Source organism: Oryctolagus cuniculus, chromosome 12 (genome assembly GCF_051225735.1).
Source record: "Oryctolagus cuniculus isolate XC-2025 breed Fujian yellow rabbit chromosome 12, ASM5122573v1, whole genome shotgun sequence".
In the NCBI taxonomy this organism is placed as follows: domain Eukaryota; kingdom Metazoa; phylum Chordata; class Mammalia; order Lagomorpha; family Leporidae; genus Oryctolagus; species Oryctolagus cuniculus.
The window spans coordinates 71,769,834-71,786,910 of NC_142878.1; the positions used below are offsets into that span (position 1 = coordinate 71,769,834).

Consider the following 17,077-nt stretch of genomic DNA (forward strand, 5'->3'; position numbering starts at 1 on the left):
CTATATAATAAAGACTTCTATTCATGTGCCATACTTTCTAGTCACACCAGCTGACTTGCCACATGACTTCCTGTATTTCTGTGCAAGGCTGAAATGTCCCCTCCCACCTTCCATCCAGGATTTCTCCCTCAGTACAAAATTCCCTATCCTCAAAGATTTTACCCCCAAATAGAGTTAGTTATTCCTTCTCACAGCACCTCATTCAAACTAGTAGCAACCTTAATAAAGTTGGAGGTGTGTACTGTCAAATATGATAGCCCAATTACCACATATGGTCATCAAGCACTTGAAGTATGGCTGGTCCAAACTGAAACGTGATGTTAGTATAAAATACATGCTACAGTTCAAGGACTTACCACATATTCCCAAATGTGATCCATCATATCAGTAAATTTTATATTGATTACATATTCACTTGGTAATGTTTTGCACATACAGAAGGTACCTGACATAAGATGGTTCTGCTTAGAATTTTTCAACTTCACAATGAACTAAGACTGATAGATATTCAGTAGAAACCATATTTCAAGTTTTGAATTTTGATCTTTTCCTGTAGTGGTATGTGGTACAATACTCACTCAGCACTCTCTTGTGATAATCAACAGCGAGCCACAGCTCCCAATCAGTCACGCAATCACAAAAGGAAACAGCTGATACTGTATTCTACTCAGAAGTCGAATATTTCATACAATACTTAATTATAAGACAGACTGTGTCCGAAGACTCTAACCAACCTCAGGTTAATATAAGTATTCTGACTACAGTTCAGGTAGGTAAGGCTAAGCTTTGTTAAGATAGATATACTGGCCGGCACCACAGCTCACTAGGCTAATCCTCCACATGTGGCGCCAGCACGCGGGGTTCTAGTCCCGGTCGGGGCGCCGGATTCTGTCCCGGTTGCCCCTCTTCCAGGCCAGCCCTCTGCTGTGGCCAGGGAGTGCAGTGGAGGATGGCCCAGGTGCTTGGGCCCTGCACCCCATGGGAGACCAGGAAAAGCAGCTGGCTTTTGGCTTCAGATGGGCACAGCATGCCAGCCATAGCAGCCATCTGGGGGGGGTGAACCAACGGAAGGAAGACCTTTCTCTCTCTCTCTCTCACTGTCTAACTCTGCCCATCAAAACAAAACAAACAAAAAAAGAGACAGATATATTAAATGCCAATTCAGTGTATAATACCTTCAACTTATGATGGGGTTACACTTCAATAAATCATCCATCTTAAATCAAGCAGCACCTACACTGAGTTAAACTATTAAAACACACTAAATTTAATTTCACTCATTACCAGAAAATTTAGAATTAACGTGTGGTGCCTGTTATATGTTTCTATTGGACAATACTGTTCCAGATTCTAAGTTCCTTCAAGGAATGGTGATTGTTTCATCACTGAATCCCATAAGATGCTGTAGCAAACACCTTTAGAAAAAAACAACTATCCTTCCTCCATATACCTCCCAATCATGCTTTTTTTATTATACAAAGAGTTTCATGATAAAATATGTGAGAAAGAAGAAAGTTTGAAAGTGTTCATTGGCTGGGGCCGGCATTGTGGCATAGTGGGTTAAGCCTATGCCTGCAATGCCAGTAGTCCATATGGGCACCAGTTTGATTCCTGGCTGCTCCACTTACAATCCAACTCCTTACTAATGTGCCTGGGAAAACGGAGGCTGGTCTGAGTCCTTGGGACCCTGCACCCATGTGAGCGACCTGGAAGAAGCTCATGGCTCCTGACTTCGGCCTGCTCTAGCCCTGGCTGTTGCAGTCATTTGAGAAGTGAACCAGCAGATAGAAGATCTCTTTCTCTCTCCCTTTCTCTCTGTAACTCTGCCTTTCAAATAAATAAATCTTAAAAATAAAAAGGTGCTCATTGGCTAATATAAATGCCTGTGAATTTGAGGTTTTTTTTTTAATTTATTTGAAAGTTCTAAAGAGAGAAAGAAAGAGAGAGACAGAGAGAGAAAGGTCTTCCATCTGCTGGTTCACTCCCCAAATGACCACAAAGGCCAAAGCTGAGCTGATCCGAAGCCAGGAGCTTCTTGCAAGGGTCCAAGGACTTGGGCTATTTTCTGCTGCTTTCCCAGGCCATAGCAGAGAGCTGGATGGGAAGAGGAACAGCCGAGACTAAAACCGGTGCCCATATGGGATGCCAGTGCTGCAGGCTGGGACTTTAATTCACTGTACCACAGCACCAGCCCCTTGAGTATCTTCTTAAAACCATATATTAGTCAAGTTATTACTTCCTCTCCCTTTCTCCCCATGTAGGAGGTGGATGGAAATGTGTATTAATTATTTAATTATTTATTAATTAAATGTGTATTAATTAACGTGGATTAATTCCAAATATTTACTGAGCAATTACACAGGGAGTTAAAGACAATATTTCCAGGGAATCCTTATATGGCAAGTTGAAGGAGAACAGACATAAGCAAGGAATACTAAAGTAACACTTAAAAAAAATCTGAATTTAAATGCAGACTTTGAGAAGTTGCCATGGCAAAAGGCTAGCTGAACTAAACAAGTACTTAAAGATGAGACAGCTCCCTTTGATCTACTGATCTACCAAACGACAGAGGCAAAGGGAAACACTAAATAAGCAACAGAAGGCACAGCCTTTATCAACTGCCACAGGTAATAAAGTGTATCTGTGTAACAAATACTATTAGTGAGCATCCCACATAAGTGTCAGTTCAAATCCTGACTTCACTTCCAATTCCAGCTTCCCACTAATGTGTATCCTGGGAGGCAGCAGGTGATGGCTCAAGTACCGTGGGTCCCTGCCACCCACATGGGAGACCTAGATTGAGTTCCAGGCTCCCGGCTTCACTCTGGGCTTGCTCTAGCTGTTGCAAGTATTTGGTAAATGAAGAAGCATAGGGGAGATTTCTCTTTCTCAAACTTTCAAATATTTAAAATAAACAAATGCCATTAGTAACTTCAAGATACCCGAGTTGGGCGGTGGACGCCAAATCAGGCTCCTATTCTCCTACCTTTAGGCTACTCTCCCAAAATTCTTGAAGGAACCAACTCTAGTCTTCTAACACAAATCGAGACAAGCTTTCATTCCCATCCTTTTAAAGAAATCTATAGCAGCAATTAAAACAGCTCCATTTAAAGATTAAATGTGCTAGTGGGGAAATGAGGTAGTTCTTCCTAATTTGTTAACATTAAAATCAATACTGTACTCATCAGATGCAGTTATTCAAAAGAGAAAACTAGGCGGGGCAGGAATTTGCAAGTAAAAATACACTATTCTGGAAAATAGGCACAATTAAAATCCCATTAAAATTAGCACCATAGAATGTCTTACGTATTGTGCTTTAATAGGACTGTTTTAATGAATACAACTTTCAAAGGATTAAAACAGGAAGTAAAAAATTATTTCCATCCTGGAGGAAAAGGAGTTTGTCACCTACATTCCTCCCCGCCACCCTTCTTCCCTTTCCTTAGTTACTTTGTGAAATTTGGGATGTTTAAAGAAAAATAGTCAGGCATCCCTAAAAATCTCTGATATCATGAACTCATGGACATAACCCTGACAAGTCATATGTCTTAGGCAATTTGAAACTTCTGTATCCTCAGAAGGGTCACAAACTCCTCCAGCCCCACATTCCCCCATCTGTAAAATCTGAAAAGTAAGTAACTAACCAGAAAACACAGAGATGGGTCTCAATGACTGACATAACCAGATTCCATGCCCTTCCCAAGTCTTACCACCACACTCCCCTTACACAGAACATGGGCCATGGAAATCTCATAGCAAACTATTACAGGGTTTGACTACACAGCACTTGTCTTAACTAGATTTTAGAGTACTCTTCATACAAGCCAATCTTGAAGAAAAGCAGACACTATGCTATGTAGAATGCTTTCTTATATCCTTGGCAAAAGATTTTTACCTAATTGGCACCTCAGTTACTATGTGCCAAGAGAAACTAGAAAATATCACTTTAAATGGCATTTCCTTCTATAAACTTAACTTTCTAAAATAATCAAATTAACCTATGAAACCTAAAGATTTAATAAAAGGTAAAGAGCACAAAAATTGCCTTTTTTTTTTTTTAAACTCTACAGGCTCAAAAAGACAGCAAAACATCTATAGAAAATGTATAGGAATGAAATGATCATTTCAGGATATAACTCATTTTTAGTCCTTGTTAATACTCCTGTGGAACTGTGGTCTTCCTACTTTTTACTTGTTGAACATTATGATTAGTGGTGAATTAAGCCTGTGAATACAGAATAGATTAAAATTATGGCTTTGCAAAAACTGATTAAGATAGGGAAGAAGAGAAGAGGGTTGGGGAGCAGGAGAATGTGGTTGTCTTCTTGAAACTGTATCTATAGAACACATAAAATCTCTCTATATTAATAAAAACTTGTTTAGAAAATACCTCTACAAGCTCTACAAACCTCCACTCCATTGCTTTTCTCATCCTTCAGTTGTTGGAGTTCTTCAATTTTCTGATGACAGCCTCTGAGGTCATTCTGTAATTGAGACACCAGATGACGCTTCACTGAGTTGCTATCCAGCAAACGCTGCACTTCTGCCTTCAACTTTAGGATGACCTCATCTTTCAAAAGTTCTTCATTTGAGTCTTCTTGCTGCACTATGCTAGTGGAGAAATTATAGAATGAATCAAGTAACAGACCAAGCATGGTTGTTCTTTACAAGCACTAGCTATAGTGGTGAACATGTTTCATATACAAATTGCAAGACAGTTGTAAACTTGGTCACACACAGGGATATTGCCTTGGTTGCAGGTGTCCTCATATAAGATTCTTCATGCAGAGACCATTCTTAAGCTTAGTCTTGCTGCCTTACCTGGCTTACATTTGTGCTTAGGGGAAACTGCGTGATACACGTACATAGCTTTAGGATTCTAACAGAAGAAACACTAGCCATCCTAACCAACAATTTGTTATCTCTTTAAACTTAATAAAACATGGATCTGAGTGGGTATCTGGAAAAGCCATGCTAAATTAACCCAAATTTTAGTTTCAATAAATGTAAAGTTGGGGACCCAGCACCGTGGCGCACTGGGTTGATCCTCTGCCTGCGGCACCAGCATCCCATGTGGGCACTGGGTTCTGGTCCTGGTTGCTCTTCTTCCAGTCCAGCTCTCTGCTGTGGCCTGGGAGGGCAGTGGAGGATGGCCCAAGTGCTTGGGCCCTGCACCTGCATGGGAGACTAGGAGGAGGCACCTGGTTCCTGGCTTTGGATCAGCGTAGCTCTGAACACTGCGGCCATTTGGGGGGTGAACCATCAGATAGAGGATCTTTCTGTCCATCTCTCTCTCTCTCTCTCTGTAACTATACCTCTCAAATAAATAAATAAAAAAATCTTTAAAAAAATAAATGTAAAGCTTGGAGTGAGATAGTCTGTTCTTGCTATGATAGATTAACAAGGACTAAATTTACCTTCCCCCTTAAAAAACCAGAAAGTAAATCAAATGGATGAAGCCCCAGTTTTCAACCATGAGACAGCAGGCAGCTCAGGATAGTGATTCCCGAGGAAAGGAAAAGAAGGTAAGTACTACAATGGGCCCCGTCATCTACCAGCAGGCCCCAGCACAGAGGGGAAACCCAGAGTGACCTCAATGAGCTGCACACAAAATGTTACAAGTGTGAAGAGGCCAGAGGGGCCAAAGGTGAAGGGAGGAGAATACAAGGAAGAAAGGAGCTGCACAGAAAAAGAGCTCTGGAGATCTGTGTGTGCATGTCAGGCTGCAGAAAGAACCAGAGGAAAAGAATATCAAGTAATAGTGCATCAGCATGAGTTTCTTAATTGTAATATATGGTCCACACTACTGTTAACATGTCAGTAGGGGAAAATGGAAGCAGCATATACAGGAACTTTCTGTAGGATATACATCATTCTGTAACTAGAAACAGTTCTAAAAAATACTCTATTTTCTAAGAAAAATTAACAATAGTACCTAGGTCAAAATTTTTACTATTCTTCAGTCTCAGATGATTCCAAACAAATACTGGAATATTGTGGGTCCCAGAGCAATGGCACAGTGGGTAAAGCCACTGTCTGCAGTGCCAGCATCCCATGTGGGCACTGGTTCGAGTCCCAGCTGCTCCACTCCCGATCCAGCTCTCTGCTATGGCCTGGGAAAGCAGTAGAAAATGGCCCAAGTGCTTGGGCCCCAGCACCCGCATGAGAGACTCGGAAGAAGCTCCTGGCTTCAGATTGGCCCAGCTCTGGCTATTGAGGCCATTTACAAGTATGGCCATTTGGGGAGTCAACCAGTGGATAGATCTCTCTCTCCCTCTGCCTCTCCATACCTCCACCTTTCAAATCAATCTTGAAAAGAAAATTTTTTTTAAATAAAAAAATTTTGTAAGTGTGTGTATGTGTGTGTGTGTAGAGAGAGAGAATTAACTGTTGGGTAGATTTACTTTTAATGTTATAAAAGATGCACCTTGCAATTCATATATGCAACTTTTGTATATAAATACTATGTAAGTATGTTTATATATATAGATTTCACATATTTAAATCACTTCTGTTTGAATAGACATGGAAGATAAGAAATATGAATAGAATATATAAGAAATAGAAAATATTTACAATGTTATCTTCCTGGGCTACTGATGTGCCAAATTAATTTCAAACAGAGCACTTATTTTGCTCAGTTAACAAACTGTGAATCCCTAGCTGCATCTCTTAGTGGATGTTGACTACTGAAATAGCACATCCTGTACTCCTAATGGCAGCCAAGTTGTAGAGCAGAGAAAGTGCTTGCTAAAACCATCTTCTCTTCTCTCTCCTCAAAAGGGAAAAGCCAGTGGTGAGCATCACTCCTGCATGAGGCTGACCACTGGGCCTGTGGACTTTAGGTCCCCTGTGAAGCCTGCTGAGATGACTAAAGGGGAAAAGGCATGCCACCTGCTGAATGTTTATTTGAGCTTAGCAGCCAACTCTAATAAGGGAGAGAGGAAGCCATCTGCAGGGGGCATGCAGATTTAGCTACTCAAATTCCATGAAAGAAAAATAGAACGCTGAGGCTAAGCCCTTAAAGTTCACTAGGCAGGAGCTTGAGGGGCGTGGTAGCTGGTAATAAAGGCGTGGAACTCCTAATATCTGGGTCACTGATTTGAAAGCAACTCGAAGATTCTCAACACTGGGAAAACTGTTGGCTTCCTCTTATTCTAAGAATCACAGTCCTCTGGAGGAAAGGCATGGATCACATCTCTTCTTTCAGCTGGATCTGAGAATAAGTGTTTCCGGTTGTCCTCAAAGCCAGATAACCATCTGTTAAACTGTGGGAGAGGGGAGCGAATGTTTCTTCCCTTATCCTGCACTTCACTGGCTGTCTTCACATTGAACCTCAATGACCAAGCACGCTCTGTGCTGGGTTAGTCTCTGCTTCCCATCAGGAGCATGCCCATCCTTCCTTCCACTGTGATAATGACGTGCTTCCTCAGGACTACCCTCTACAGGGAACATGCTTTAAAATTACTGTAGGATTTTGGATATGAGAGCCAAGTACATAGAAAGTACAAAAGCAGAACATATTTTAGTATACATTATAACAAAGTAAGTCTATCTGAAAAGATAAATAATGTATTTATCCAATTCCCAGGGCAATTATGGCACAAACTATAGCAATAACAAATTAGAGACAAATATTTTTTGATGTAAATAACTCAAAAATGAACAACATAAACAAGAACAAAGTTTAAGGCAAAAATGTCTGTCATAAATATGAACAAACTGAGAACTGGGCCTTGCCTGAGTTTTTGATTCAAGTACTAGTTCCACTAATTGTTTCTTCAAGAGCAAAGGAGTTTCCCAACACTAAGGCCATGATATTGGACCTGATGTTTTTCACAAAGTTGAAGAGCAAAAACTTCTTATAAAGTACGTGTTGAATTAAAAGTGGATTAATATAAAATGTGATCACTAGTATATTTTAACCAACCTATTTAATAATAGTAATGGCTATCATTTATTAAGTGTGTTATGTGTTATGTGCTAGGGCATAATATGAGGCCCTTTATACTTACAATTTTAATCCTCACTTTAGCTTCCAAGGGATATCAATCTGAGAAGAAAATGGGCTCAGAAAAGTGAGGAACCATGCTCCTGGTCATACAACTAGTGACAAGTCGCAAAGCTATCATTTAAAACAGTTTGACTCTGAAGCCCAGGTTCTACACACCAGCCACTTAGAATCTGACATCAACAGGAAATGAGGCCTTTGTAGCATTGAGTTTTCCAGAAGATCACATTTTAATGTTTAAACTGTTATTTAAAATCTGTCTAAAAAGCATAAAACACTCTTCCTCTTTTGCTTTAATTATCCCAAGTGGAAGCCTCTCTTCAACAACTTGGGATCGTCATGGAGGACATCTTAGCACAGATCAATAAATACATGAATGTATACAGCATATCTGCTTTTATGCTTGGCAACTCCAGCTACCTGGGTCTCCACAGTTCTCTCCTTGCTAAGGACCAGCTTTGTCTGGTTTAAGCACCACCAGGACCTTTCTCAATCCCCTGTTCCAGCTACTCTGCAGTTAGGCAATCTAAGTCAATATGGCCCTGGGGTAAGAGTTTGAAGGTGCCTCCTATTTAATACATCAAATAATCTAGCTTGGCTATTTTCTTCATTACTTCCTTCTGGATTGTAGATGTGATCTATATAAATGAGAATCCCTGGAGACAGATCTCCAGATAAATGGAGCTCTACTAAACTAATAGTTTCACATTTTCAAATGATTGCTTCAGATTTCAAATTATTGAATCTGATCTTACTGTCCCTCACAGTATTAAAATACATAACTTCTAAAACTTATTACAGAGCAAGCCATTTAGAGATTTATATACTTGTATTTAGTTGTGGGATGCCTGAAATACAACATGCATTAACACTCTCACTAAACAATAAACTATAAACCATTTGCTGATAGTGAGGGCCAAATTCATTCAAGATAAGCTTTCTGGGCCAAGCATTTGGCTGGGCATTTAAGATGCCCATGTCATGGGACCAGCGTTGTGGGGTAGCATGTAAAGCCACAAGTTGTGATGCCAGCATCCCATATGGGTGCCAGTTCCTGTCCTAGCTGCTGCACTTCCATTCCAACTCCCTTTTAATGACCTGAAAAAGGCAACAGAAGATGACCCAAATGCTTGGGCCCCTCCCACAACATGGGAGACCTGGATAGAACTCCTGGCTTTAGCCCAGCTCCATCCTGGTCATCAGGGCCACTTGAGGAGTGAACCTATATATGGAAGGCCTCTCTTCTTGTCTCTCACTCTAACTCGACTTTCAAATAAATAAATTTTTAGTAAGAAAAACAAAAAGATGTCCATGTCCTACACTGGAGTACCTGGGTTCAAGTCCCTACTCTGTCTCCCAATTCCATCTTCTTGCTAATGTAACACCCTGGGAAACAGCAGGTAATGGTTCAAGTAATTGGGCTCCTGCCACTCATGTGGAGACCTGGATTGAGTTCTGTGTTCCCAGTTCTCAGATTTGGCTCAAGCTGAGTCCCAACCTTGTAGGCATTTAGGAGCTCTCTCTTTGCCTCTCAAAACAAAAACAAACAAAAACTTTAAAAGATTAGAAAATGCTTCCTTGGCCTAAAAGCAATCTCTTCCCAACACCACATCCCTTAACTCGATCCCTTTGTACTTACTTGTTAACAAGTATTTCTGCAAGTTCCCCACTAGAACAAACACAAACTCACTGTGAGAGTACATCTTTTGTACTCTATTCACAGAGCCTTGCTTAGCACCTTCCAGTGGTTCCAAAGTGTAAATGAATTCAAACCTCATTCATTCACCCTCTTAAAGGTTTAACACTCTCTCCTACCACCACCACCGCTTCCTCCATCAGTCCCCGGGAAGGTTGACAAAGCACTCTCTTCTATGAGACTGCTAAAATATTTCCATTAGGTAACAGAAAAATGGCAGAATCCCTATTTTTATTTATTTATTTATTTATTTGACAGGCAGAGTGTGTGTGTGTGTGTGTGTGTGTGTGTGAGAGAGAGAGAGAGAGAGAGAGAGAAAGGTCTTCCTTCCGTTGGATCACTCCCCAAATGGCTGCTACAGCTGGCGCGCTGTGCCAATCCAAAGCCAGGAGCCAGGTGCTTCCTCCTGGTCTCCCATGCGGGTGCAGGGCCCAAGCACTTGGGCCATCCTCCACTGCCTTCCCGGGCCACAGCAGAGAGCTGGACTGGAAGAGGAGCAACCGGGACAGAATCCGGCACCCCAACAGGGACTAGAACCCAGTGTGCAGGCAGAGGATTAGCCTAGTGAGCCGCGGTACCAGTTAGAATCCCTATTTTAAAAGTAAGGTTACAGTAGTGATGTTTCAAGAAAAATTAATGCTTATTTTTCTTCAGTGAGTTTCTCAATGAAAAATGCTATGTATGTGCTTTCAATACAGTGTTAACATATAAAAAGTCCTCACCATAATAATTAGAACAGATATATAATCTTATTTTAGAATTTACTTTGTATATTTCAACTACATTAACCATGTTTTACCTTTCTAAAATGAAAATGTCTGGATATTGAAAATAGTATAATATCAAAACGAGATTTCTGTTCATTTTGATTTCAGACATTTACATTTCATTAAAAATTACTACAATATACTGTCCCACATTCAAGATTTCATGTCTGGAAACACCTGACTACCATTCAGCAACAGTATTATTCTTGCAGGTTGTTCTACAGTCAACTTTTCTCTCAGTACCTGTTAACTTTGGATTTCTTCTGCTTGTTTTTTTTAATACCCAAATCCACATATGATTCACTGAGTTCTATATTTAACTTTCCTTCTGAATCAGTTGGAAGTATTCCTAGTTTTGCAGCAGATTCATAGAGAGAAATTTCTTCTTTTAGCGCTGTTAATTCTTCCTAGAACATAAAACGAATGAAAATAATTTTCATTATTTTCCTATATGAAAAGATCACTGTTTCAAAATTTGTCATCAACAGAAATACTTCTTCAAATGCATTATTAGCAAATATTATAAATGACTTCATAAAGGATAGCATGCATCAGGTTTTCAAGTAAATTGAATGAACTAATGACTAAACGAAGGAGAAAGCGATCATAAGCCGTTTCTGCCACATCTCACTCTCCCACGTTTTGTCCTCTATGAACAGTGCCCCATGAGTCGAGATGATGGCAGCACCTTTTGGCTTTCTGGAGGGGAGGACAAAGCACGCTGGTTTTCCAAGAATGTGATGTACTTTATAGTATGCCTGTGGTGAAGCTGGAAAATACCTCTTTCAGTGGAAGTAAAGCGGGGACCCTTCCCCAGTGTTTTTTTCATCCTCCAGAAAAAACATAAGCAGTGCTGGAGAAGGATGTGAAAGAGCTGCAGTTCAGTTAACTGTTTCCCACACCTACGGATAAGCTTGTCTCTGAAATACACCCATAGATGAAAGGATACATCACATGAAGGAGTTGGCAGGCAGACCAGCAGGAGAAGAGAAGGGCCTGTCTCTGCAGTGAGACAAACCTGGGCTTGGATGCCCCAATGTGTGAGTAAGGTTGTGAACCACTCCCATGAGCTAACCTGAAGATGGTCCAACTACCACCAAAATCAAGCAGAGTGATCCAAGAGCCAAAGAAGCGATATACTCACTGCTTAATTCAGTTACCCACAGGAGCTCTTCCCAGGGGCAATACTCACCTGCAAAGCCTTGTTCATGCTCTCACTCATAGCATACGCCTTCTGTGCTTGCTGCAGTTGGATCTGTAGCTGGGCCACCTCCTGTACTGAGCCTGTGGGGAAAGAATCAGGGGTACACTGGAAGTAAGGGGTCAAAGGGATCAGAAGGTGGCTTTTGGCTTTATTACCACTCACCTTCTTGGTGTACAGGTACAGAGTCAGTGGGACACAGAAGGCACAGATGTGGTCTAGACATTTCCAAGATTCAGCACAGCTTCCTGTATGTCCTTGAGTGTGACACTCAAGTCCTTTCATGGGAGCACAACATTCCAGCTCAACGCCAGAGAAACAGTTTGTTGGAACCCATTTGTCCTCCATTAAGAAAATTACACTTGGTGCCTTTGGCTTCTTTCTAAATGCTTCTATTTATTTCCAGCACCCCCACCTCCACATAGGAAAGAAGTCTATGAGGGCTGTACTTCTGGAACCTTAGTAACCCAATATTTTAAATGTTCTAGGGAAGTTCCCACTTGGAAAGGACTTTATTGAGTTCCCCCAAAAGAAAATGACCATCTGGGAAATGGTTAAGTGAAGTAATCATGGGCTTATTATGCAGCTAAAGAGAACCATATTTCCAAAGACAGTAATGGCCAGGAAAAAGGATCACCAAGTGGGGAAAAAGAAAAAGGATACAAAAGTAAACAGGGAGGGGAAAACTAGAGTGGACTCAAATTTTGCCTCCCACCAAAATATATACACGTTTAGGCAGTCCTTGACTTCAGTACTAACAGCTTTTGAAAAACCTACCCCTTCATACAATGTCCCAACAGTATGAATTAACTTTTATATGTCAAAGTGTGACTTTCCTCTATCAATTAATGAATAACCACTGACCTAGTTTCAGTGTGGAGCTACTCAGCAGCAAACAGGCAGTTTTGTCAGTACAGCCATCTTTGTACAAATGTATTTTATTGTCCTTTACCCCAGCATCATTTCATAAAAATTCATATGAAATAAAGCTGCTTACGAAACTGAAGTGATCGGAAGCAAATGTTTCCAACTTAACAGCATAGAGAATATGATAGAAATCTTAGTTACAAACAAAAACAACTCCCTGGCCTCGATCACCAATTAAGCTATTCCACTGTGTAGGGGGTAAAAAAAAAAATCAAAGAAGTTATACAAAAGGATAGAACTATATGATCAAATATTGAGTTTAAAACCACAAAATACAATGGGATTTTTGAATGAATATTAGCTTTCAGGTAAAGAGCTTACCTTAGGACATGTGCTTTACTGTTTTGCATACTCAGCTTTGCTATGCTTTCAGAAATGTACTATATACAGCGGCAGGACATTGTGTGTGTACATTCATTTCACTTCAAGTAATATTTAAATATGAATGATAATGATCTTAAAGTATTTGGGTTATTGGTTATTTGTATTTGGTACTGTATACTTGTCTACATTTTCCAAATTACCCAATAAGAACTAACTAGATTTTTACAGATATAACAATTTTTTTTTTTACAAGGAAATGAATTTTGTTGCTGGTTGTCTTTTCTGTCTCCTGGATTTTGTAATTCATGGAGCCTACTGTGTTCCCTCTGCATGTTATCCTGGCTTTCTGGGAAGTTGATAGCTCAATCAGAAACTCACCTGATTGCAACAAGTGGGCACACTGGTTTTGACTCTCCTCTAGACTTCTTGTCAACCTGTTAATGATCTCAGTCTTTTCTAATTTGATTTCTTCTTGAATCCTTTCCAGTTGTTTCACATGATCTTTCAAATGACAGGAAATATCTTCCTAAACAAAGAGTTCCAAAAATCATGTTAATGATCAGTTTTAATAAATATTAAACCAAAACTGTGATAAATAATTGTATATTAAGTCAACTATACAGTCACCACATGGCAGCATATTTTCTATGGAGTTAAGTGCACAGGACCACAAGTCAGAACAAACTTGTGTGATCCTGAATGATGCTTCAGCTTCTCAGTCTGTTCCTTCTTTTGTAATTACGTTAATAAAAGTTGGGTTAGTTACTTCTAAAGACCCCTTCTATTCTACATTCAGAAGACACCATTAATTCTAAAATTAGAATTTATTCATGCCAAAGTAAAAGTATTACATTCCTATTTCCTATTTACATTCCAAAGTGTACATGCAGACCACTTTACATCATGGAATTTGCATCCTGAGACAGTAAGGATACAGATAAACACATAGAAACTCACTCTGTTGTGGGAAGCCAAAAGCTCATTCTATTCAGAACATCCAAAAATAATGATTCCTTCCTCTGAACTTCTTTTGAACTTGATCTATTTCTCTCTTATGTTTCTCTTCTACCATTTACATACATGCCTGACTTCTCTTAACCTTGAAGGTGTCTCTGCAGTGCTTTATATAAAGGGCTTCAACAAGTTCATGGGAAACTTGCATTATCTTTCCAATCCATTTCTCCATGGACTGTTTCTATCTGCTTCATACACAGCCCACAGCAAGTGCTATAATCAACACTTGAGAAGTGAATGACAAGTAAAAACAGGACAAATGTGTATATGCATAATTATATGAAGACCTATAGTAAATATATAGGAAATAAATATTATATACTCAGATATTTAAAAAAAAAAAAAAAGATGTTTTGGGGAAGTCAGTCATGACCAAGTCCCAGTAGAAGATGTCATCACAGAAGAAATTAAATCTTATTCAAAAAAGGCTACATAGGCTGAATTTCAGGCAAATAGAACATGGGAGAGAAAGAGGAGATTATGGTAATTATTGAAACTACCTTAAAAAATTAAAGAAAATAAGTAGTAACAGGAATACCAAGAAACGGCATTGAAGCAGAGAGGCTTAGGCCTTTGATGCTTGATCCACAGGATAAGTAAAAGCTTAAGAGTGCCTCAATGATACCACCACAGGTATACTCCACAAGGGCACTGAAGGAGGGCACACAGAAGTTCCTATAAGGGGAAGAAGGGACAGTGGAAAATTCATGTGAATTTTGTGCTCCATTTCATAATATGGCTGTGTTTCCTTTAAATGTTTCTACCATACTTCTGAGCTAAACGAAGCTTCTAGGAACCGGTCTATATGAGTCAGCACTGCAGATGTATTGGTGTAAGCTGTTAATCCCCAGGCCCGCTCGAGAAGCGTCATTCTAAAGCACTAAAGTAGGACGACAGACACGGTGAATAACCTAATCTGAATGACAGTATGAATGTGTGTGCAAGGAGAGGCGGGTAGGCATCTCATGTTTATGTTCTGCGAGGTCATAATCATTTTTACAAACAACTGGGAACTGGGGAAAAAAAAAAGTTAAAAGGTAGAGGCGAAAAACATTATAAAGAGAAGGCAGGAAGGCGGTTCCAAGATGGCAGAGCAGGGAGGGAACTTACTGCTCTAGCCCAGGAGAAGACAGTTTAAAAATTGTCATCTCAGGGAAGAGTTAGAGAGAAAATGGCAGAGGAAACCCTACCAAAATTAGAGGGACACGGTGGACCGACGTGGAGGGCGTGGATGCCCACAGCTCGGGACTCCAGCAGCGAGAGCCTACACACCAGTGCTGGAAAGTAGGTGAGACCAGACCGCAGCAGCCCAAGCCACTGGCAAACAAGTGGATGGAAGATCTGTCTCTCTCTGCCTCTCTATAACTCTCTCAAATAAATAAATTAATTAAAAGATTTATAAATTTATTTGACAGGCATAGTTAGAGAGACAGAGAGAAAGGTCTCCCTTGTGTTGGTTCACCCCCCCAAATGGCCGCCACGGCCAGCACTGTGCCGATCTGAAGCCAAGAGCCACCTCCTGGTCTCCCAGGCAGGTGCAGGGGCCTAAGCACTTGGGCCATCCTCCACTGCCCTCCCAGATCACAGAAGAGAGCTGGACTGGAAGAGGAACAACTGGGACTATAACACGGCGCCCATATGGGATGCCGGCGCTGCAGGCGGAGGATTAACCAAGTGTGCCACAGCGCTGGCCCCTATAAATCTAAAAAAAAAAAAAAAAAAAAAAGCAAAGCAAAGCAAACAAGACAACATCATGCTAAACAGATGATAGCTGAATGACTTCTGGTGCACAGAAACAGGAGGATTAGACCACAGGGAGGTCCCTGGAACTCTCCAAGCCAAGAGAACTTTGTTCAAAGCAGAGCTCTCAATAGGATACTGGTGACAAAGAAACCAAAGTCCTTAAGTTCACTCAAGCTAAAGATTTCACAATGACCAGAATGAAGAAAGGCATTATTCTGTTATGGTTGTCAGAGATCTTAGCATGATGTTTCCACAAATGAGCGGTAGAAGGCAGTCTGGAGAAGTAACCAGGGATCTGAGAACATGATACTTCTACAAAGGGCAGTTTATAAGAGAGTTCAGCAAACAGCTTGCTGTGAGAGAGTTCCATCACTAGAGGACCGTGATGAGCTCCAGAGGCCCATTCCTTTTTCTATTTCGTAAAAACAAAACAAAACTCAAGAGGAACTCAGTTAAAGTAAAAGGAACTGTTATAATGAAGTGGAGTTCATACAATCTGCTCTACTCAGAAAAGCTAATGTCCTATCCAGGAAGACATTAATAACATAATTATACAAACTTAACATAAGTATACAAACATGTATACCCAATCGTGTCACAGACTGCTATTCCTTCCATTACATAGAATTACAAAGTCCCTGTGCTGAATTTTGTCTTGTGAGTTACAATGAAACACTCATTCATGAACAGCATTCTCAGTAAACTAGGTATAGAGGGGAGCTTCTTCTATTTGAATTTAAAAAATCAAAAACAAAAAATCCCACAGTTAACATTCATATTATAACAGTGAAAACTTGAAGCTTTCCCACTAAGATCAGGAATACAGCAAGAACGTCCCATCTCAGTGTGTTTTAACGCTGCAGTGGAAGGCCTAGTTAATGTGATAGGAAAAGAAAAGTAAATAAATGGTATACAAATTTGGAAAGAAGAAATAAAACTACCTTTATTTGTGAATGACTAGATAATCTATGTAGAAAATCTGAAATCAACAGAAACACTCTTGGAACTAATAAATGATTACAGCAGGATTGCAAAAAAACAGATGAATCCAAAAAAATAACAATTGTTTTCCTATATACTGGCAATGAGCAAGTAGAATTTAAAATTAAAAACACAATATTGGGGGCCAGTGCTGTGGCACAGGGGGTTAAAGCCACAGCCTACAGTGCCAGCATCCCATATGGGCTCTGGTTAGAGTTCCAGTTGCTCCACTTCCAATCCAGCTCCCTGCTAATCAGCCTGGGAATGCAGAAGATGGCCTAAGATGGTCCCCTGCACCCATGAGCGAGAACTGGAAGAAGCTCCTTGCTCCTGCCTTTGGACAGGCTTAGCTCTGGCCATTGCAACCATTTGGGGAGTGAATCAGCAGATGGAAGACCTCGCTCTCTGTCTCC

At 40.4% G+C, this 17,077-nt stretch overlaps 1 protein-coding gene across 17 annotated transcripts in view; it reads right to left on the bottom strand.

Annotated features, from left to right (window-relative positions):
* The window catches only part of CEP152 (centrosomal protein 152), an 89,984-nt gene that overhangs the window by 37,413 nt on the left and 35,494 nt on the right, over positions 1-17,077 (bottom strand). For all 17 annotated transcript variants that reach the window (XM_089309462.1, XM_070054153.2, XM_070054151.2 and 14 more), the window contains exons 10-13: positions 13,305-13,452; positions 11,667-11,758; positions 10,718-10,881; positions 4,410-4,611 (exon numbers count right to left, since the gene is read on the bottom strand). In XM_089309462.1, the coding sequence (XP_089165588.1) occupies positions 4,410-4,611; positions 10,718-10,881; positions 11,667-11,758; positions 13,305-13,452 (606 nt within the window). The remainder of the gene's footprint in view (positions 1-4,409; positions 4,612-10,717; positions 10,882-11,666; positions 11,759-13,304; positions 13,453-17,077) is intronic.